The 23,992-nt window shown below is 39.9% G+C and overlaps 1 protein-coding gene across 1 annotated transcript; it reads left to right on the forward strand.

Moving 5' to 3' along the window:
- Positions 1-26: 26 nt before the first annotated feature.
- On the forward strand, positions 27-22,272 carry LOC125225970 (exocyst complex component 4). Its single transcript, XM_048129784.1, has 17 exons — positions 27-59; positions 636-797; positions 2,545-2,714; positions 3,323-3,476; positions 4,460-4,580; positions 7,563-7,720; positions 8,496-8,713; positions 12,010-12,106; positions 12,790-12,946; positions 13,292-13,418; positions 14,535-14,687; positions 15,999-16,287; positions 16,698-16,829; positions 17,588-17,743; positions 19,101-19,241; positions 19,819-20,010; positions 21,259-22,272. Exons 1-17 carry the CDS (start codon positions 27-29, stop codon positions 21,421-21,423), a joined length of 2,625 nt encoding a protein of 874 aa, XP_047985741.1. The 3' UTR covers positions 21,424-22,272.
- The last annotated feature ends 1,720 nt before the right edge of the window (positions 22,273-23,992 follow it).

Here is a 23,992-nt window from a genome sequence, read left to right on the forward strand (position 1 = left end):
ACACCACTTGATGCTATAAATTAAGCATGTACAACACTAGTGCAGACTGGAAAGAGATGGTGTGATGTGAATTGAGTTACGTGGAAGCAAGAGATAACGACATACGTCTAGCCTGCGTCATCACCTTTCACTTTTGTTGTCCAGTTTAACTTGGCCTCCGGACAAAATTTAATATAAAGTAGTTTATAATTTAAAATCGTAACTTACCGATGAAAAGTTATTCCTTATGTTGTCTATCAGATGTTTTGCTGTTTTTTCTACGAAACTTAATAGCACAGCACGCCATTATAATAATAGTAAAACAAACTATAATTTATTTCGCAATTCGCAGAGACGTACGCACGGATCCAATACTGGTTTTGTACTGTTTTAGTGAGAGCGTGCGCTAACATTTATAAGTGACAAATCACATATCCGTTGCGCAGACGGACAGCCCCATATTACCACTCTATTGGGTATGTCCTCGATGTAGGAAAATAGACTAGCTAAACGTCAACGTCATCGATGTCATTCGTTGCGTCCATCAACGGGGCGTAGTGAAAATATTATTTAGGTTTTTCACTATTTTCTCTAAATCTTATTTTGTTTAGGAAATTATGATGAATACTGTTTTAACACAATCGTTTTTCTTACAGAGTGGACTTTTAATGTCTGTTATTCGCACTTTATCGGCAAGTGAGACCAACGAGCAGCGAGAAAAAGAACGTGCTAAACTAGAGAAGGAATATAAGAAGAGTGATGCTAGATTGGACGAGCTGGTTGCTGAACATGCACAGGAAATTATGGAAGTTATGCAGGTATTAAACTAGGGTAGAGTGTAGAATTGTAATTGAACACCTGTCTTGAACGATAGTACTTTATATTATAATTTATAACCTAAAGCAAACTGTATACACTCAGTTCAACCTAACTTGTCCAATCATGTACACAAACACTGCTGGAAAACATTATCTCAATTTTCTCTGGAATTGCACATTAACCATCACTAAAAATGTTATGGTAACTTAAATAAACTCACAAAGTATTGAAATCAATCAAAAAACCACTGAAAAATATCATTTCTAAAAAGATTTTCATCAATAATTGTAATTACGAACGGATGACATCAAAAACTCCTGACATTACGAAGTCTAAATTGTCTATGAGTCATAATGTTGGGATGACAACTTATCGTTATGAACGATCGATATGAACGTTTGAGTTTGTATAGCTTTGAAAAAGTGTGTTGATATTAATTACAATAATTTATCAGATTTTTTACCGACTTCTTTACGTTTTATTTCCTACCTCTTTACAATAAATATTTTACTATCAGTATATTTTTTGTTGTATTAATGTTAATGTTAGGTACTATAAAATGAATACTGTACTAGCCTTTTTCATAGGATTGTTGCAAATGTGATGAAACCTAACAAAATGTTTTTACAATAAATATTGTGTGCTGTAAAATTGAAAATCCTCTGATGACGTTAGGAGCGTTTATTTACAAATTATTGTTAATACATCATTTTATCGACATTTCCAATCACTAGTAATTGTCTTTGATCATATTTGACGTTTCGTTTGTTTACATGATAGGACAAGTAAAGATGAACTGACTGTAGAGTACAATTGATTGAGAACAAAAACTAAAAACATAATTTAAGTATTTAGGACATGTCACAAAAGCTCTTTGACCTTATAAATGAGTATATGTCTAATATTTAATCTCACAAGACCCAGGCCCATTTTCTGATTATGAATTTGGAACTTTCCCAACATACATGCCCCCGGCATGTATGAATACAGTCCTGACATGGATAATGCTATAATAACCATATGTGTTGCATTAATTTGTATGTGGATCCATATTACTAGAAATTAATTGTCAAGCTTTGTACAAAGAATTGTAACCTTACAGTTTCATTGTAACCAACAAGCATACTTTTATTAAATTAAATTACACAGAACTATAATTGTAAAATTATCTGTTAATAGGCTAGTTTCCTATGCTTAAACTAAAATATTTTATGCAGTGCATGAAATAAAGCTCCACATATAATTATGTGGATAAGGTACAGCGGGATAAATCTCGACTGGGGGGCAAATGTAACTGGTCCATTTTTTCCATGTTTTACAATGTTTGCATTATTAAATAGAGTGTCCACCTGTTATGTATGGTAGGCGTGTTCAGGATACATGTAGAACTCACCATCACCATGGACAAAATGGATTAGTTACAATTGCCCCTCAGTCGAGATTTGCCCCGCTGTACCTTAGTAGTTATGTTTAAACATAATTTCTATTTAATAAGTCAAAAGTAAATGAGTTGACCATGACGTCACACCTCAGTAATTTATAGTAATTCCATATTAGCAAATTGTTTTGACAGTTCTTAAAAAGAAGCTGATTTGACTAGTAGGAAACTAGCCTATTCAGCCTATACTTTTGAATTTAATTTTAAATGAAAGCATAGAGGTGGTGGAATATAGTTCCAGCATTTCAAGGCGGAATAGTGATGTTGATTTCTATTTTCTACTTTATATTTATACTTATACTCTTCAGAAATTCAGCAGTGTCCAAGCAGCCCTAGCTAGCTGGGGTCAGCACACCGACGCAGCTACAGCGCGACTAACCGCATGCCGCAGCTTGCTGCGCGTGCGACGCGACGAGCTGCGGCGGCTTTGGCAGGATGCTAGGACGCACCATCATGCGCTGCATATGCTTACCATCATGTAAGTTACTATGTGGAGGAGATAAAGTTCCTTGAGTACAAAGATGGGCTCAATAAAGTTACAATTCCCGGCAATCAAGCCATAAATAGTTAGCATTAATGAACTAAATAAATACTAAAATCCATACTAATATTATAAATGGGAAAGTGTGTGTGTCTGTTTGTTTGTCCGTTTTTTACGGCAAAACGGAGCGATGATTTGACATGATTTTTTAAGTGGATATAGTTGAAGGGATGGAGAGTGACATAGGCTGCTCTTTGTCTCTTAATAACGCGAGCGAAGCCGCGGGCAGAAGCTAGTTAATAATAAAACTCACTGCAAGGAATATAATGCACACTGTAAATAAAATTTTGGGTATTCTGAGAAAGTGTCATTTTGAATTTTGGTTATTATGAAACTATTTTGGATATTGGATGTAATAGGCCAATGTCATTTTGGCGTTTTGATATACTGGAAATCGGTATTTTTGTAATTTTAGACATTTTACTACTCATCCGTTTTAACATTGCGACATTCTACGAACATGGTATTATAAAATTTGGTTGTAACGAACCGTAATAGTATTGTGTATTTTTACTTATGCAAGTTTTGTTACAACTTTTCTCCAGTGAACGTGTTGTAGTCTCCGAGCGTGACATCCGTGACCATCTCTCGCGAGGGCTGGTACTAGCTTGTGCACATTCGCTTCGCTCAGCGCTCGATACGGCCGCCACAACACTGTCGCACGTCAGCGCGCTCAACACTACGAGAGCGCATCTTGAGGTTAGTTACAATAAAGTCTACTAGGTGGCTCTGCCTTGATCAAGCGCGGATCCAGCTTTGTGCCCAGGGGGGGGTCACGTGGTAAAAGCCCGGGGCCCCAGGGGGGGGTCACGTGGTCTATTTGTATGGCCAACTTAGGCTCCAGGGGAGGGTCATGACCCCCATGACCCCCCCCCCCTGGATCCGCGCATGGCCTTGATGTGATAACTTGAGCAGACATTGACATCTGCCAGCATCTTTCGGCCGGCGCTTGTGCTTGTCTGCTAGATGGCAAGCGCGGATCCAGCTTCGTGCCCAGGGGGGGGGTCACGTGGTAAAGGCCCAGGCCCCAGGGGGGGATCACTTGGTCTATTTGTATGGCCAACCTAGGCTCCAGGGGGGGGTCATGACCCCCATGACCCCCCCTGGATCCGCGCATGCTAGATGGCGATGAATCAACCTAGAATCCTATCCTATCTATCCTAGAAGTATAACCTATTATTGATTTCGCATGGGAATGTTCGATTTTGGACTTAACACTGCCGTCGCATCATTTCTGCACGTTAGCGCGGTTTACATGTTTTACTATCGCGTATCTTAAGGTTGATTTCACTGACGTCTGCTAGGTGGCGTTTTAACGGCCACAGAGATTCCTGGGCCGCGCAAAATGTTGGTCGTTTTTGGTTTCTTTTGTAATATGAGTTTCAATATAAAATAGACCTAAAAGTCACACCTCGGACACTGGCGATCAAATATATGAAAGAGGCGCGTTCCTAGCACACATTTTATGCTCGTGTAGGTGAACGCGTCCCTTGCTTGTATAAGTGAGATATGAGAGGTCGACTGTTCGCGTTTTTGACAGGCGGTAACTGTGAGGTAGCCGAGAGGGGGTGGGCGGCACTTTCAGGGGGGAGCGGGAGTGGCCATACTGTACGACAGTACTCTTTATTATACTGTGCCTAAGTAGTAGGTTGTTAATGTGTTTCGATATATTGTTTGCATAGGAAAAGAAGCACGAACTGGTGACGGTGATTCTTCGTCGGTTGTCATCGGCATTGTACGGCGAAGCGGCGCCGCTCACGCGCCGGATGTCGTCTCGACGCCGAACAGCGCTGCTTTTGGCAGGTAACAATAGCATTGCCTGAAAATTAATATAACAAACTAGTTTTTAGGGTTCCGTAGTCAACTAGGAACCCTTATAGTTTCGCCATGTCTGTCTGTCCGTCCGTCCGTCCGCGGATAATCTCAGTGACCGTTAGCACTAGAAAGCTGAAATTTGGTACCAATATGTATATCAATCACGCCGACAAAGTGGTAAAATAAAAAGTGAAAAAAAAAATCTTTTGTTAGGGTACCCCCCCTACATGTAAAGTGGGGACTGATTTTTTTTTCATTCCAACCCCAACGTGTGATATATTGTTAGATAGGTATTTAAAAATGAATAACGGTTTACTAAAATCGTTTTTTGATAATATTAATATTTTCGGAAATAATCGCTTCTAAAGGAAAAAAAAAGTGTGTCCCCCCCCCCCCTCTCACTTTTGAACCATATGTTTAAAAATATGAAAAAAATCACAAAAGTAGAACATTATAAATACTTTCTAGGAAAATTATTTTGAACTTGATAGGTTCAGTACTTTTTGAGAAAAATACGGAAAACTACGGAACCCTACACTGAGCGTGGCCCGACACGCTCTTGGCAGGTTTTTTTTTTTAGTATGAATAGGTAGACGTTTGACCACGATCACACCTGATGGTAAGTGATGATGCGGTCTACGGTTAGCACGCTTACCTCTGAGCACAGACAAATACAACAAGACGGCCCTTACAGGGCGACTCGCGGTCACCAAGCATACGACAAATCAGGTTTATAAAAGTTTGAACGCGTGCGACACCGATCAGTAGCGCCCAAGTATACGACCCGCTAACAGTGTTCGTGTCCGCTCGGGAAAAAATCTTAAATAATCAAATTTGGTTGCAAACAATGGTCTATTGCAGCATAAAGTGGTGTGGCAAGTCTTCTAACACTTCTACATATAAAAAAGATGGAATAACATTCCACAGTTAAGTCAAATTAATTATTTTGTTGAATATTGTTTATTATCCGCGGAGTTCATTTATACTGGTCAATATGGCTGTACTGAGCGGCGCCGAGGCGCGTCCATCCCTTTTTGCCTAGTTAACAATGCGATATGCTATCCCTTTCACGTAAACGACTAGGGATGGGGCCATGTTAGTTTATGTCTGTTGCGGGAACTTCGTACTACCGTTCGTACCCTGTGCTACCATTTTATGAAATATAAAAGAAAGCAGATTTGTAATTGTGAATAATTATCTAGAATCTGTAGAGTCTGTAGTGTTATTTAGTTGATTGATTAGTTTAGAATATTTAGTTGGTAATTTAACTTAGTAAACGTAAGTAAAAATGCACAGTTTAGTTATTAGTTACTAGAATGATTTTTATTGAGGTGCTATCACAATCATCATCCTCCTTGCGTTATCCCGGCATCGGCATTCGCCACGGCTCATGGGAGCCTGGGGTCCGCTTTGGAAACTAATCCCAAGATTTGGCGTAGGCACTAGTTTTATGAAAGCGACTGCCATCTGACCTTCCAACCCGAAGGGTAACTAGGCCTTATTATAATTTAATTATAATACAGTATGTAAACTAACGAAAACCATTTACTGTAACCCGTAAATGTCCAGGTGATACTGAGAAACTTTTACTATGGGATCAACCCCGAAATCACGAAAATATCTTCTGACAGTTTCATAGGTAGTTTTATTTTATAGTAAGTATTTCCTATGGGAGAGTAAATTTTTATTTCGCGTTTTGGGTGTTGGTCCCATATTAAAAGTTTCTCAGTATCACCTGGACATTTACGGGTTACAGTAAATGGTTTTCGTTAGGTTACATACTGTATTATAATTTGTTGCAAAACAAATTCACCACAGTACTGGTACCGGTACCATTGTCTATAATAGACATGTCCCATTCCCATCCCTGCTGCTAATCGTAAAGGCGCGCCATTATTTGAAACGACCAATGGCAGCACCGTGCGCGCCCGCCTCGCCCCGCAAGGATTGGTGATTTGCGTCTCGAACAATATCGCTTGCATTAGGCTTCTAGTGGGGTGTTCTGTGCCTCTGAGATACCTATTTACTCTTGCTTTAAAGAGACCTGGATTGTACTCATGGTGGAAACACAGACTCAGGCAGGGCAGTTGGTTCGAAAATTATGATATTTTGTAAGGATTGCTATTTAAATAATTTAAGCTTTTTTTCCTCTCTTTCGTGCACACGTACTTATAAGTGTTAGCATTCATTTAATTATGACATTTATGAGTAAGTACCAAAAGTGTGTGAGATCTATTTTGTTGTACATATATTGTAAGTTTAAAGCTGTTGGTTTGTGATTATCCATAGTTACATACCAAAAAGAAATAATTTGAAAACCAGGTCAGAACACATATCTCGTAAGGCCCCGTAACAATCTTTGATATGATTGTAATAGTATTTTATACAATCGTGATATAATACAAAGCTTTTCAGTCGAGTATCATGTTTAGGCCACGAAGCTTGCTGAGCTTGCTGAGACTTTTTCTATGAGTCATCATTTTCATCATCAATGGGCGACAATTATTATCATCATTCAAGTTAAAATTAATGTTAATAGCGTCGTTCACCATTGTATCAACATCGAATTACCTAGCAACCAATTGTTTGTAATAACCGTCTCTGATTGGTCGATAACGCGATAGATTAAAAAAAATGTGTTTCAGATGCAGAAAAATTTGCCAGGTATCGCAAATTAGTATAGAACTTGTATGAAGTTCTATTTTTGAATTTTTTTCAGTTAACTAAAGTGAAGTGTGTGAAATATTATAGTTGACTAAGCGTCAAAGACTATCCAACACTGAAAAGGGCACATATAGTTTAGTTTGTGGTGTCCTAATTGACAGATTAAAGTCGACGAGTAGAAATTTTTTTATAGAGTCTTTTTTGTTCATGTTTTAAACTGTCACCGCATACATCAGAATAACAGCGCCCTCATGACAATAGTCATATATTTCTGGTCAGACTTTAGAAAAACACATTTGTCAACAGAGCTAACGAAGAGCGAGGAAGTCACCGACGCGTACCTACAAGACATTACGCCCGAGTTCGAGGCGTCGCTCACGGAGGAAGACAAAACGTTTGAGACCACCGTCATGATATCGCTGGAAGCTTTGGGAGTCTTGAACCAGCTCAAAGAGGGTACTGAGGTAAGAATTTGAACCAGCTTAAAGAATCCATCCACTGAGGTTAAAGATATAAAAAAGATATAAAAGTCTTTTGCAAATGTTGCGCCACTGAGGTAAAATTTTGAAGCTTCTCATGATATAGCTAGAAGCTTTGGAAGTCTTAAATTAACAAAAGCCACTGAGGTAAGAATTTGAACTTTGTTTCGTTAGCAGTGTTTGCTTAAATAGGAGAAAACATTTTGAGACTACCGTTATGAATGTCATGATATCACTAAAACTTCTGGGAGTTTTGAAAATTTTGCACCAACATAAAGAGGTCACTGACGTAAGACTGCCGATGAATCGAATATTTAAATATTATGATTTTGACTATAGATACTGATCACGGCAGGCAAAAGTTCCCACTTTAGGCACTGGTCCCACCGCGAGCTAGTAAGCTATGAGCTATCGGCTATAAAAACGAACAAAAGATAAGCACCCCCGTGCAAATAAAAGAGACACGGCGATTTTAATAGCTCACCGCTGGGCGAGTAACTACAAACATCGCGGTGTCTCTTTTATTTGCACGGGGGTGCTTATCTTTTGTTCGTTTTTGTAGCCGAAAGCTCATAGCTTACTAGCTTGCGGTGGGACCAGTGCCCTTAGTGCTTGACTTAAGGCGGTTTGACAGGATATTCGTGTCAAAATATAAGCCAATCTCGTCCTTATAGTATGCGGGAAAATAGGATGACCGATATCTAAATTCTAACGCTAATAAATCGAAGTATATTTTACACCGGTTTTCACGTTGTTACAGAAATTCAAAGTCCAAATCCAAGACGAGTTACTAACCGTAATAGAATCCGTGTCTCGCCGGATAATCGAAGACGGGGACGTGGAGCCGGACCTAGCGGATTTACCGGACTTTCCGGACGTTCCGGACGCGCCGGACGAGGCGGTAGAGAACTCGAAGCCGCTGCGGCTTGTCAACGCGCTCGTGGAGCAGTTTAGAGCGTGTGCCGTGAGGAATAAGAGGTAACTATATTATCCATACTACAGTTCCGATCTCAGCTTGGCTGGCTGCCGATTCGCCGTCGTCGAGACGTGCATGTCCTGTCACTGCTTTTTAATGTTTTATTTAATCCGTCTTCGCCACGTTACCTTTCCGAAAGATTTAGTTACTTGGCTGCTGGCAGTAATCACCGTTTGCGATCTAGCGCCAATCTTGCTCTTGTAATTCCACCCAATAAGACGCGGACATACAGAAAATCTTTTTCTGTCTATGCCGTTAAATTGTGGAATGAGATACCGGTGTCCGTGAGGCAATCCCAATCTGTAGCAGCACTCAAGAATAACCTTAGAAAACTATGGCTTTCCGACACTTTTTTTTTTTAAACGGATTGTTTTTTTTGCTTTCTTTTTCTTTTTCTTTAATTTTTATCTATTTTTTTTTTTAAATTGTCGTCTTGCTTTGTGGTTCGAATTAATATCCATAATCCATATACTTTTTGGTCTAAGTACCTATATAAATATATATTTTATGAGTATTTGTTTATTTATTATTATATTATTATATATGTATATATTGGTGTATTAATGTAATTGTATATGTATATATTTGTTACCATTTGTGTATACAAAATTTGCATTTAATTCTTTTAGTGTTTGTACATTTTTAAATTGGTTACTCATCGTTAATTCGCTTCTACTCATTTCCTCAAAGGTTGACTGGAAGAAATCCCATTAAGGGATAAGTCCGCCTACATTGTATATTACTGACTCTGTAACTGTGTCTCTTTTGTTTCCTTTATGTACAATAAAGCTTATACATACATACATATACATACATACTAATATACTAAAATGCCCATGCGATTAAAACTGCACGAGGCCATGCGCTTCTCGAGGGACAGACGCCTATGGAGAGACCTAGTCTTCAACAGAATGACATGATGTCACGATCCTCAGCATTGAGGGAACGACTAAAGAAGAAGAAGAATACTAATACTAATCCATACTAATCCATTCCATACTATACTTATACTATATACTATATATACTATAATATACTATATATACTATATATACTTATACTATAATATTATAAATACGAAAGTAACTCTGTCTGTCTGTCTGTCTGTCTGTCTGTCTGTCTGTCTGTCTGTCTGTCTGTTACGCTTTCCCGCTTAAACCACGCAACCGATTTTGATGAAATTTGGAACAGACAATCTTTAGACCCTGAGACAGAACATAGGCTACTTTTTATTTCGAAAAAAAGGGATGAAGGGGTTGAAAAAGAGGTTGAAAGTTTGTATGGGATTTCTTAATTTTAAATGATAAAACCATGAAACTTTATATTTTAGCACTTGATAAGAAATCATTAAACATATATTTAAAGTCACATACAGGTCGAACGCGATTAATTAACATTATTTTTACCTTTAAAATAAACATGGTGGGAAATAAACATTAACTAAAAGCGGGTAGATTATATTTATTTGTCTACCCCGAACATTTATATAAATTAATATCGGGTAGTTTTGTGTTGTTTACATCTCCGGTGACATTTTGCTGGGACGTCAGTCTTCCGCGACCACGGCCAGTGCAACCTGGCCGAAACGTTGGGAAAAAAGGTAAAAATAATGTTAATTAATCGCGTTCGACCTGTATGTGACTTTAAATATGTGTACAAAGCGCGAGAACTTAAAGTGTTATATCATTAAACATCTTGATAAGGGATAGGGATAGGGATAGGGATAGCGATAGGGATAGCGATAGGGATAGCGATAGGGATAGCGATAGCGATAGCGATAGCGATACGGATACGGATAATATGGGTATCGTTAGAGGGATACGGATAATCGGTCGGCGGTCTCTTACAATCAATGTGCTCTAAGACGATCGTTGTTTGCTTGCTTGAAGATTACGTTTGCGATAAGTATAAGCAAAATGTAAAAAATTGTAAGGGATAATAGAAAAAAGTACTTTTTACCCACCGATCATAGTATTATTAAATTAAAACGGGACTTAATCGCGTAAAACTTACGTTTTATATTTAACCCGACGTTTCGGACATGACATTACGCCCGTGGTCACGGGTAGACTGGCACCACGACCACGACGGACCACGACGTGACCACGGACGTAATGTCATGTCCGAAACGTCGGGTTAAATATAAAACGTAAGTTTTACGCGATTAAGTCCCGTTTTAATTTAATAATATGAGTGAAGATCGTGTTAGTTTAAATCAATATACCGATCATAGTGTCTAAATACGGGCTATGTGGGATGTTTATAAAGGTTTCCCCAGCGTATATAGAATTACCCACGCTGTGGTCGATGTGTAATATTTCTACAATCATTGCAAGCAAAAGTATTATGTGCAATCGAAATAATCGCAGATAAATATACCTACAGAGAAACCTACGGTCCCTACGGATCCAAATGAAAATCTTAATGAATACTTTTATTACGCGGGCGAAGCCGCGGGTAAAAGCTAGTATGTATTATAAATGGGAAAGTGTGTGTGTCTGTTTGTCCGTCTTTCACGACAAAGCGGAGCGACGAATAGACGTGATTTTTTAAGTGCAGGTTGTTATAGGGATGGAGAGTGACATAGGCTACTTTTTGTATCTTTCTAACGCGTGCGAAGCCGCGGGCAAAAGCCAGTAATATTATAAATGGGAAAGTGTGTGTGTCTGTTTGTTTGTCCGCTTTTCACGGCAAAATGGAGCGACAAATTGTCGTAATTTTTTAACTGGAGATAGTTGAAGGGATGGAGAGTGACATAGGCTACTTTTTGTCTCTTTCTAACGCGAGCGAAGCCGAGGGCAAAAGCTAGTTGATAATAAAAAGGTTCTACTTCTACGTTTTCGGTAAACTATTTGAGTGGTACCCGTACTATCTATCATTCGTCATTTACAGGGTCGTTATATATCTTTAAACCCTACATAAAGATGTCAAAATAAGTCTATAGTCTATTCCCCAAAAACACATTAGTAGCAGTGTGTTTTTGGGTTTTAACGTACTGTGTTACGTTGTTACTAACTTAACATTCCAGAAAAAAGACATGTGAACCATAGACATGTTTTTTCAAGCTTTCAAATTTCAGTCAAAATCCAGGAAACAGTGTGTATTTCACATAACTGAGTCAAAAAATACTCGTCGCATCTTTATGAACAATTTTCGGCTTTGCCTCAAATTGTTACTCTCGCCACTCGCCATTTTTGCCTTCTTTTAAACACCGGTTGCAAAAAATGCTATTTTGTATAGATCGGTTTACGACAGCTCGCAGCGCAGACTCTCAGAAAACTCATTTGTTTTATAACAGACTGCTCCAATTGTGGCGAGCCGCGTTACAGAAGCACAAGATCTCAGACTCGTGTCTTCACACCGAGATACACTACTGGAGCGCCGTTCAACAAGTTGTAAGTATTTGTATTGTACAGTCAATCAATTGGAACCCTAGGCCACTGTAGAACTATGTCATAGTGACGTTATAAATCAGATTGTAAGAAATCTCTTACTGCTAGTCATTTTGACATGGTTGTGGAGTGGCCTAGGGTTTCAATTGGTTGACTGTATATACTTACCTATTATACCTTTCCTATAGTCTTATTTACTGTGTTCTAGCTATCAATCTTGCCGCTCAGCTTTATCCAATTTAAGTTTAACATCCTTGACTTCCACATTTACATGCGGGAAAACTTATTTTTTGTTGGAAATAATGTTTAATTCATAGTATGTATAAGTTACTCTATGGTTCAGTTATAAGTTACCCTATTATCAAAGACATATAACTCCGTATAGACAGATAAAGTCTAAGAAAAAAAACGTACCTCAGTACCATACAGAAAAAGGTATGGTGACCTAGATGGCATTACACCTTCGGGATACGCTCAGCTAGATGGCGCTAATATTAATATTTGCTAAGCTAACACATATCAAGCTAAGAATATAGGTCTAATTCTCAAAACGGAGGTTCAAAAGTTTTAAGCCTGTGTCAAGACATGGCAGTCTATGCACTGTGATGACACATTTTACTTCGACAGTAACTCTCTATAATACTCGATCCTCTTTGCTATTATTGATAGATTTGAATTTGTTTTAGCTTCAACTGCTCCTGACAGACTACCTCCAAATAGAAAGTGTAACTCTCGCCGCCGCCCGTTCCACCAGCGCTTCGGACACACACAGCGAACTTCGCATCGCAGATTACTTCGCTAAGAAGCGGCCGCAAAGACGCGAGAAGCTTTTCAAACTCAACGGTAAGACGTTGTTAGAAATGTAGGACAACCTTGTCTGTCAGGGTCGCCATGTAATGTGTGTCTTTCGAGTAACGCAGGATTCCGGTATACCGGAAGAGAAGAGTCCAAGCAATTTTTTATAATCCAAATCATTCTGACATCGTCAACTATTCCGCATTTCTCACTCACTACCATACCACCTAAATTGATATAGAGGCTATAGTAAAATTCATAGTCAAGTTGCATTAACTGATGGCAGTTAAACTTGGCCTGGTGGCCTGTGTGAAGATGCTCTCGACACAGGGTTTATTCAGTCTCAGTTTGGATAATGTGCCTCATATATCCTTTACCTTGGTTTTGTTCCAGTGGGAGTGGTACCGACAGTAAGCGCGGCGGCGCGCCGGTACCCGCTAGTATGTCGACCGGATCCGGGCCTACTTCATGTGCTCCTGCCGACGCTACACGCGCTCACACACGACATCGAGCCTGTTGTGTGAGTGTACATGTAGATATCTTTACTACTTTTAAAAAATCTCGTATCTCACGCTGTTCCTCAAAGTTAAAACGCAGTAAGTCTATATGCATTCCATACATACTTACTACAGTTTTCTTTTCATTGATAGACGAAGATACAAGTTTTTTTAAAAGTAGTGACGATATATTTAGCGCTTTAGGCAAATGCATCTGTTGATTGTCCAGTGTGTGCACTGTGCACTTATTGGCCATTTAAATTGCACCAACCGCAGTTGGCGGACTCTGAAGTCATATCCCCCCCCCACCTCCTTGCGTTATCCCGGCATTTGCCACGGCTCATGGGAGCCTGGGGTCCGCTTTGACAACTAATCCCAAGATTTGGCGTAGGCACTAGTTTCTACGAAAGTGACTGCCATCTGACCTTCCAACCCGAAGGGTAAACTAGACCTTATTGGAATTAGTCCGGTTTCCTCAGGATGTTTTCCTTCACTGAAAAGCGACTGTTGTTGCGACATCGAGGATTACTTTTGAGCAAACGGTTTAAAGACAGGGGGTCTAGCTGTTGCCTCGAGATAACAAGTGTCCTTGGGGCGCCACGCGCCCGCCTGTGTAGTCGCGTGGCACGTACCTACTATTCTTCTGAATTTTACGTAGTAACTTATTAGTATTAGTTAAATAAAGCGTAGGTATTTGTCGTTTTGCGGGCAAGTGAAGGATCTGTTACGTTAGTAACTTATTAATAATCTGTGGTATTATCAATTAGAAATATATTAACAACCGCCCAAGGTTTGTACTTTGTAGAAATGGCGCTAACAGAGATTTTACCTGTCTCTAGTTAACTATTGTATTTGAGTGTAATAGGCTAGTTTCCTACTAGTCAAATCAGCTTCTTTTTAAGAACTGTCAAAACGATTTGCTTATATGGAATTACTATGAAATACTGAGGAGTGACGTCACGGTCAATTCATTCACTTTATATCTTTCTCTTTGACTTATTAAATAGAAATGATGTTTAAACATAATTCCCGTCCATATTTTTCTTCTATTTATGTGGTGCTTTATTTCGTGCACTGCATAAAATATTTTATTTTAAGTATAGGAAACTAGCCTATTAAAAGTGATTCTTTATTACTAGCGGCGGCGAATGCTCCCTACGAGCGTTCATCACGGACTACGTGCGGTCCGGGGAAAGCGAGCGGCTCGCGAGCGAAGCGAGGGCTTCCATCGAGGTCGCTATGAAGGCGGCCGCGTGGCGCGAACGCGCGCCGCCTGAACCACCGAGCGCTAAGTAAGTTGCTTACTTTCATGTAAAGAATTATACCTTACGCGTCGGATGATGATGTACGAAACTGTTTTTTCTAAAGTAAAATATAAATATGGTTTTCCCTTGTTTTTATTAAGTATAACTAACTTCGGTTAACTGTAGAAATACTTCTCGACCAGTCAGGTACGAGTTGTACAACTATATCTGTATGTTACTTCTTTGATAACCCTTTCCAGCAATTTAAAAGTTATTACCCGACCAAAGTGAAAATTAGTTGTAACTATAAATTGGAAGAAAGATTAAAACGTTTGTAATTATCGAATTATTGTAAAACATTCTTCATAGTCTATTCGGTAACGCCATGTGTATATTGAAATGTATTATTACTTATACTTATAATAAAATTGTCCTTTCTTGCTACGAACAATGTCAGACTTCTACGACTATTGAAGAAGTGAGTAGAATAAGCCAATAAGACTAGTCCGATTGTATCATTAATTGCATAATCATTTAGGATAGATGCTAGAGGCAATGTAGTCAAACTTTGACTTTGCATGGCGTAATAAGAACGTTTGCTTTTCATAATGACCGCACGAGTATGTTTAGTATTTTTCAAAGTATCGATTTTTGACAAAAACCATAGATTAAGCATAAGAAAATCATACCATCCCATACATTAAAATGCGACCGCCTAAGAACGCGCATACACTACACCACACATAGATGGCGCCACAAAATAAATGTCTTGTAGCTTTCGATTATACTTGTAGATGGCGTTGTCACTTTTGACATAGATTTAATAATTCATAATTCATAATTCTTTATTCGCATTTAAAAAGTGTTAACATGATAGGTCTTACATAAATTGTGTGTACCAACTTTTTAGCTGTGCTTTGGCAGCATGCAAATTATACAATAACTAAAACTACATTAAAAATAAGGCTCGAAAGTGACACTTAACGCCAATCTACAAGTAATCGATGGCAACAAGGCATTTTTTGTGGCGCTATCTATGTGTGGTGTAGTGTATGTGCGTTCTTAGGCGGTCGCATTTTAATGTATGGGATGGTATGATTTTCTTATATTTAATCTATGCAGAAACTTTGCTGTAGCATATCGATATTTATTAAAATTTACGGATACGGACGAAGTAATACCGAATTAACTATAGAATTCATCTAATTATTACATTTTTTATCACCACTGGTCGTTTCGCACGCCAAAAGGCGAAATATTTCAAACAAGATATCATTCCTACTTACCTGCTTAGTATTTCCATTATGATGTCAATTTATTTTAGAATTTCCCGATATTTATTTTCATTGTATTGCGCAGCCACCGCCTCGTGTTCTCCTGCTGTACAGCGGGCTGGGCGGCCGTGGCGCACTGCGCGCACGCCGCGCGGCGCTGCGGCGCGTGCGGCGCCACGCACGCGTTACGCGCGCTACCCGCTGCGCTAGCCGCACTCGCCACGCACGCGCGCGCGGCTCACGCACGGTTACAACCCGCTGCGCCGTCAAGAGCGGCACGGTGGCTGGCCGATGATGATATAGTGAGATTCCTGCAGACGCTGCCTAACTGGCAGGCTGTTGTGGATCCTAATTCTGCTAGTAAGAATGAGCAGGTATGTCCAATATGATGTCATTCTAAATCTAGATAACTACCCGCCTCGCTCGCGATGCTCGCCCCGCACGCTTGCAACCCGCTGTGTCGTAGCGGGCGGCACTTTGGCTGGCTGATGACGATATAGTGAGGTTCCTGCAGACGCTGCCGAACTGGCAAGCTGTTGTGGACTTCAATTCTACTAGTAAGAGTTATTGATAATGTTTTTGGGGATATACTGATCTTCAAAAACGACATATATGCTCTCAAATTTTTAAAACAATCCATCCAAATGTTTTCTTTCACATAACTTCTAAAATTTCACTATAAAAATAAGCTGGTATGTAACATGATAAGTGAGGAAGAATAACGAGTGTCAGATACATAAATAAATGTTGTTCGCACGTAACGTATTTTTATATTTTCCGGCAGGACCTGAAACAGGCCTATGAACGCGAAGCTGAAATCCTGGGCTCCAGTCTTGGCGACGGCGCCGTGTCTCGTCGTGAAATCGTCGGAGACATCAACGCTTTAGGCGACTTAGCATTACTCTGCGAGTCCATGGTAAGACAAAGACCGAAAGCTGGCTAAGGTTAATAACAGCAAATAACATTTTTCGATAGGAATTAATTCAGGCATATGAATAATAAGGCCGAAATCCTGGGCTCCAGTTTTGGCGACGGCGCCGTGTCTCGTCGTGAAATCGTCACATGGCATTGATGCAGGCATATGAATGTGAGGCCGAAGTTCTGAGTTCGAGCCTCGGTGACGGTGACATGTCTCGTCGTGAAATCGTCGGAGACATCAACGCTTTAGGCACACCTCGGACACTGGCGATCAAATATATTAAAGAGGCGCGTTCCTAGCACACAGTCTAAGCTCGTGTAGGTGAACGCGCACTATGCTTGTATGAGTGAAATATGACAGGTCGACTGTTCGCGTTTCTGACAGGCGGTAACTGTGGGGGAACCGAGGGTGGGCGGCACTTTCAGCGGGGAGCGGGAGTGGCCATACTGTACGATAGTACTCTTTATTTTTAGCGCGTTACTCTGCGAGTCGATGGTAAGAGGTCACGGGAGTTGAACTCGCGCACACAATCTAGCAGAAAAATACCCGACTGGCTTACAAATGCGAGGCTGAAGAGATCTTTGGAGAAATTAACGCGCCTCGCATAACTTGCAACGAGTCTATACTTATATGCCGAAAATCGACGAAATTACCTATTTTTTTTATTACTATCAGATTTTTTAAACGAAATTGTGACGCAAAATTGTATATTTGGTTGTTTACTTCGTCCATGGTCTATATTAGTTTTATTATAGGACTGGCTGGCCACTAACATCCGGTCGCTGCCGGGGCTGCTTACGGCGCCGTCCGGCGGCGTCCGGCTGACCGACAAACTGCGCGAAGACATCTCTGCCGCGGCAGCCATCTTTGATGAGATCTCTCATAAATGCTTGCTGTTCCTTCATTTGGAGGTAAATTTGTATTTAAAAAATTATTTTTACATACTTCAAGAGTTGAAAATGTTGTTAAATAGCAGTCTCACTGTTTCAAAAATATGAACTGAAGTTTGTAGCAAGAAAACCCGAATAAGGAGGAAAGTCTGTTATAGTTAATTAAAATGATAATGGACTAGATGATTTCACTGTACATACTTATTTCTGAAGACTGTTTGGAACTCGTTCAAATCGGATACTAAATTTGATTGGATAGTTTTTCGTCCTTAAATAAAATTTTGACTCTTGGAGATCCTATACATCTCCATATGTGAGTGTGCACGGGAAAACGTCCCAATTTGTCGACTTCCATAAAGCTGCTTTGTCAGTTCATTCATATAAAGATACAAGTAAATCTCGCCTTAATGGTAACCGACAAAGTGGGACGTTTTACTAAACACACTCACATATACATTCGGAGTCTTTTACAACTCTAAAATTATTTTAGATTTCTTTTTTCTTTGTATCTGTTTATGCTTTCTTTATGTATTAAATAAGTGTAGTTAGTAATAATATGACAATTAAAGACTTTATACACTCTATATCAGTGTATAGCTACTTTGCTTATGATTAATATTTTTAGTTAATATTTCGACGACAACAACGTATCGGGTACAATCTGCAATTATTTTTTTCAGAAAATTGCACCTTACCCACAACGTACAAGGTGCTATCTGTTACAAAAAGATATTGCAGACTTCGCCTTTAATTTGTTTAATTTTAACGAATACTCTGTAATGTTGACATGTAAAAGTGTTCCTGTGGCCTATTTGTATTTTTAGGGTTCCGTAGTCAACTAGGATCCCTTATAGTTTCGCCATGTCTGTCTGTCCGTCCGTTCGCGGATAATCTCAGTAACCGTTAGCACTAGACAGGTGAAATTTGGTGCCAATGTGTATATCAATCACGCCAACAAAGTGCAAAAATAAAAAATGGAAAAAAATGTTTTATTAAGGTACCCCCCCTACATGTAAAGTGGGGGCTGATATTTTTTTTCATTCCAACCCCAACGTGTGATATATTGTTGGATAGGTAATATGGATGGTAAGGTGAATAAGGGTTTACTAAGATCGTTTCTTGATAATATTAATATTTTTGGAAATAATCGCTCCTAAAAGAAAAAAAAGTGCGTCCCCCCCCTCTAACTTTTGAACCATATGTTTAGAAAATATGAAAAAATCACAAAAGTAGAACTTTATAAAGACTTTCTAGGAAAATTGTTTTGACCTTTATAGGTTCAGTAGTTTTTGAGAAAAATACGGGAAACTACGGAACCCTACACTGAGCGTGGCCCGACACGCTCTTGGCCGGTTTTTCATGGTATTTTTGTTGTCAGATGCGAATCCAATGCTTCCACTACCTGGGTCAGCCGGCGGGCGGCGACGACGACGAGGCCGGCGGCGCGGGCCGGCTGGCGCACGCGCTGCTCGCCTTCCACGAGCACGCGCACAACGTCATGGCCCCCGGCCGCCGCGCGGTGAGTAATACTGTCTCACACTGCCTCCAAGCCGGCGACAAGGATGGAGGCGTACGCTGTAAAGTTTACTTATTTAGGCTGGTTTTAGTGTCACGCAGACCGACCGCGAGGAGCGCGACCGCACCGGACTAATATGTATTAATTTCACGGAGCGTTCGTTCTATGAGTAAAGCGGACGGGTCCGCGCGGACGACAACATCAACTTCATACAACTTGGTCGTGCGACGCTCCGCGCGGTCGGTTCGCGTGGCACTAAAACAAACGTTGTACCTTGGCCTTAAACACGACTGCGAGCTACTGATTCTGGTCCTTTGCAGTTTCCCTTCAGTTTTCAATCTGCAGCGCTTGCAGATCAGTGTGCACAGCATCCTCCGCATCAATATTAGCCTTGTGTTATGCTGATTGTTTTCCCTTTAAAAAGACTGAAACTTCAAAATGATTTTGTCAGTAAACAAACTTCGATCTGACATAATAGTTACAAAATCTATTATTTAAGCAGAAAGTAAGTTTCAACCTCGTTTCACGTTAGTGAATAAATAGATTACTTAATGTTGTTTATATTACATTTCTCTCACAGTACATCTTCAACGGCATCGGCGAGATGATGTCCGCGGGCGTCGTGTGGCGCTGGCAGTGCATGGACGCGGAACTCGCGGGAGGAACCCTCGCTACGCTCAGGCACTGCTTGGCGGCTCTCTCCCTACCTCACGCCGGGTTGCAGCGCGCTCATGAATACTCTCGTCTGCTACTGGCTATGCCAGAGCCTGAGGTAATCCATACTAATATTATGATTGGAAAAGTTTGTGTGTGTATGTTTCTTTGTCCGTCTTTCACGGCAAAACGGAACGACAAATTGACGTGATTTTTTTAAGTGGACATAGTTGAGGGGATGCTCCATGCTTGACAAATAGCGAATACCAAACAACGTACACGAATGTAGAATGAAAGCACTTTTTGTATACTTACACTTAAGAACTCACTGTAATACTACATTTTTGCAAATAAATATTGATTGATTGATTGATTGATTAATTTGGCACTCGGCATGTTCGTCGTGTTTGTACTGACTCGTGTGCAAACACTAGGCTTGTACCGTTTCGTTCGTTTATCGGAGCGCTCCGATCTCGTTCAATCGCTCCCACGAACTAGTTCGCTCTTTTAGGTCTTTTGCTCATTTAGTTCAGCCAGACCAGCGACCACTGCGGTCGGAAAGATCAGAACGAATGGGACCGAATAGTGTCAAAATGATACGAATAGTCCACAGATAGTAACATTCCGGGTCGAAAGGTTGTAAGTAACCGAAGTTTAATATGAAACCTTGATATTTTTGTGTTGCTCTGCTAAGTAGCTCTTGCTCTCGGTCGTCGCAGTCACACACTCGTTCTCGATCCAAACTGCTCGCGCTCGCTGATCCTATACTGAACTAAATGAGCAAAGATCGATTCTCAGAGCACGGAAAAATTCAGTTCATTTCGGTCACTGATGGGATTTTATTCCTAACAGTTCATAGTTCGTGAACGACACAAGCCTAGCAAACACTATCGCCCTTATTCATAAACGTTCACTAAAGTTATCAAGCCGATAAAGTTCGTTTATCCCTTTCTATCACACCAATACGTCGGAAAGGGACAAACGAACTTTATCGGCTCGATAACTTTAGTGTACGTTTATGAAAATTACTAGCTTTTTCCCGCGACTTCGCCCGCGTACTAATCTAATCTTGTTTTCCCATACAAACTTTGCACCCCCATTTTACCCCCTTGATAGGAGGTGAATTTTGAAAAATCCTTTCTTAGTGCTCCTCCACACTTTATAAGGAACCTACGTGCCAAATTTGGAATCTCTAGGACCAACGTCGGCTGTGCGTTGATACGTCAGTCAGTTTCTTCTTTTATTTATTTAGATGATTAAGGGGGTATGTGTTCGCTGTTTGCCTTTGTCAAGCGTAAAGAGCCACTTGAGCTGAAGACGTTTAGACTACGTGCTTAATTTTCTACGTACATTTGTTTGTTCACAGGAAATAATAGCATCGATCCGAGAGAAAGGCGCGCAATTCACGGAGCTGGAATACCTGAACGCGTTCAAGGTGATCGCGGCGCGGCGCGGGCTGTCGCAGGCCGACATGAAGCCGCGGCTCAAGGCGCTGGCCAGCGCGCTCGGACACGTCGGCGTCACTGTCTGAGGCTTATACTACCCTGGTACTTGGAGAAACCCTTTTCATTTACATTTTTCTAACAGAACAATAAAATCCATGAGGTTTTGTAGGTTTTTCGGAACTGATTTGTCTAAAAACGATATCATACATATGGGATCCACTTTGACTACTAATTCCAAGATTTGGCGTAGGCACTAGCACTAAAGCGACTGCCATCTGACCTTCCAACCCGAAGGGCAACTAGGCCTTATTAGAATTAGCCCGGTTTCCTCATGATGTTTTCCTTCATCGAAAAGCGACTGGCAAATATCAAACGAAAGTCGCACGCTCTTACCAAACGATAGTCATTTCGAAATCGAAAATGCAGATATAAGTAAAATTAAAAAAGTCGTCATGGGAGTCGTTTCTAGGTTTTCATCGAAAATATATTTTTGCCAGGTCTATGCATGATTTTTCCATTCAATTCAGTTGTGCCCGTAAACGTTTGTACGTAGCGTCGTGCTAGGTAGGTATAGGAACAGTAGAAACATATAAGTATAGTTATAATGTATATTTAAAATAAACCTTTATTGCCTTATATAAAAATAAATTATTTTGTGAAATGGTCTTCTAGATTTATTTTTGATTTAAGCATTTGGATTACACATATTAAAATTGAAATTATTGACATTTTGTTTACTCGTTAATTCCGACTTCCTACTCTTGTTAAAATCATGTCGTATTCATAAGGGTAGTATGATTATATTAAATTATGAAAGACTAATATTTAAATGTATTTCATTACATACGCTGAAATTCATATAATTAATTAAGAGTATTTAAATATGTTATGTAACTTAAGTTGCAATGTATTTTATTTTGAATAAACTACATATTCTAAGAACAAATTAAATTATTTTCATAGAATGGTCACTTTTTCTTTGTATATGACATTTATTTAATGTTTATAAACTACATATTTACAAAAATTGGTTTATTTTCTAATGCAATAATCCACACTTCAACAATATCCACAGTTACACCAACCTAAAGCACAGTTTAAGGACGACTCAGTAGTTACTCCCCGGCATTGGCGACGCGAAAGGTACCGTTCGCAGTAGCATTCGAAAGCACGTGGTTCAACAAAATTACTATAAATGTTACTCGACATCGTCCAAAGTAAGATGTTGATATTTAATACTATTAACAATAAGTATTAGTATAATAATACCACATTATATCAGTCAGAAAACACAAATTATCATTATGCATATTATTCTTATACACATTTATTCAAATCCGCTTGCATGTGTTGCGTACGTACACGACGCGCTTGTGTGCACCCCGCGCGGCGTACATTTGTTGGAAGAGTTATTACTGGTTTTATAGGTACTGTGCCTAAAGTTACTCCACCGATTCAATGTGTTCAAAATCAGAGATGCTACCGAGGCATCTCTAATAATTTGTCATAGTCATAACATAACATAACTAACCACATTCACGGTGCGATCCGTCGCTTCGATCGATCGGACAGATATCGTGAACGATCGGTCGCATCGAAACCGCCGCCACACACGAGACGATCGATCGTTTACGATATCTGTCCGATCCGTAACCGCAAGGGGGCCACACACTTTCGACCGCACGGGATTTTGTTGCGATGTGCGATATCTTATGCGATCAAGTAAATCGTTTACGACGTTGACATACACTGTTGATCGGTCGTTTCAATTGATCTGTTGCGACGGATCGTACAGATATATGCAATAGTTATTTTGTTTACAACGGGCAAAAGTTGTTTAACCTGCCAATATTGATACCCAGGCAAGCGAAAGATTCTAATATTGAACAGATTTTCGAAAATCTCATTGATAGGAGCCGGGGTTTAAACCCGCGACCTCCGGATTGAAAGTCGCACACTCTTACCTGCTCTTACCACTAGGCCACCAGCGTTTTTTCTCCAGCTCTTTTTAACACCCCACGCAAAAACGACGGGGTGTTATTAGTTTGACGTGTCTGTCTGTCTGTGTGTGTGTTTGTCTGTGGCATCGTAGCTTCCGAGCGGATGAACCGAAATATATCTATTTTTTGTCTGAAAGCTGAGTTAGTCGGGTGTGTTCCTAGCCATGTTTCATGAAAATCGGTGTACTATGTCGCGGTCGGGGGTTTTTCAAAATTTTATTTTTTTGTGAATGACAACAATTTTTATACAACCTTAATACAACCATACTACAACCTTTTTATTCGTAGAAAAAAGAAAAGCTTATTATTGTCAGTGTCAAATGTATTTTATTCTGGGATACTTCGTGGATACTTCTTTGAGTTGCAAATATTCTAAAGGTAATTATTTCGTGTCGCGCGTCAACACGCGCGACACAACTGTTTTGGAGTATTCTGAGTGCGTAAGTGACGAGTGACCTCAGTGATTGGCCAGTGTTTGACCTCCATTCTTAACGCTACAAGTAATTACCTACCTGCTTACGCGTAAGTAGAAATTTTCAGTCCCAACAAGGTCCCAACACAGCATCGTAATGAATTATTTTCCTGCCAGAGATGTGTGGTTCATAATCGCACCATAATCTTTGAGTTGATTTAGATGGATACCTACATTTTTGAT

This window comes from Leguminivora glycinivorella, chromosome 5 (genome assembly GCF_023078275.1).
Source record: "Leguminivora glycinivorella isolate SPB_JAAS2020 chromosome 5, LegGlyc_1.1, whole genome shotgun sequence".
NCBI classification, from domain to species: Eukaryota; Metazoa; Arthropoda; class Insecta; order Lepidoptera; family Tortricidae; genus Leguminivora; species Leguminivora glycinivorella.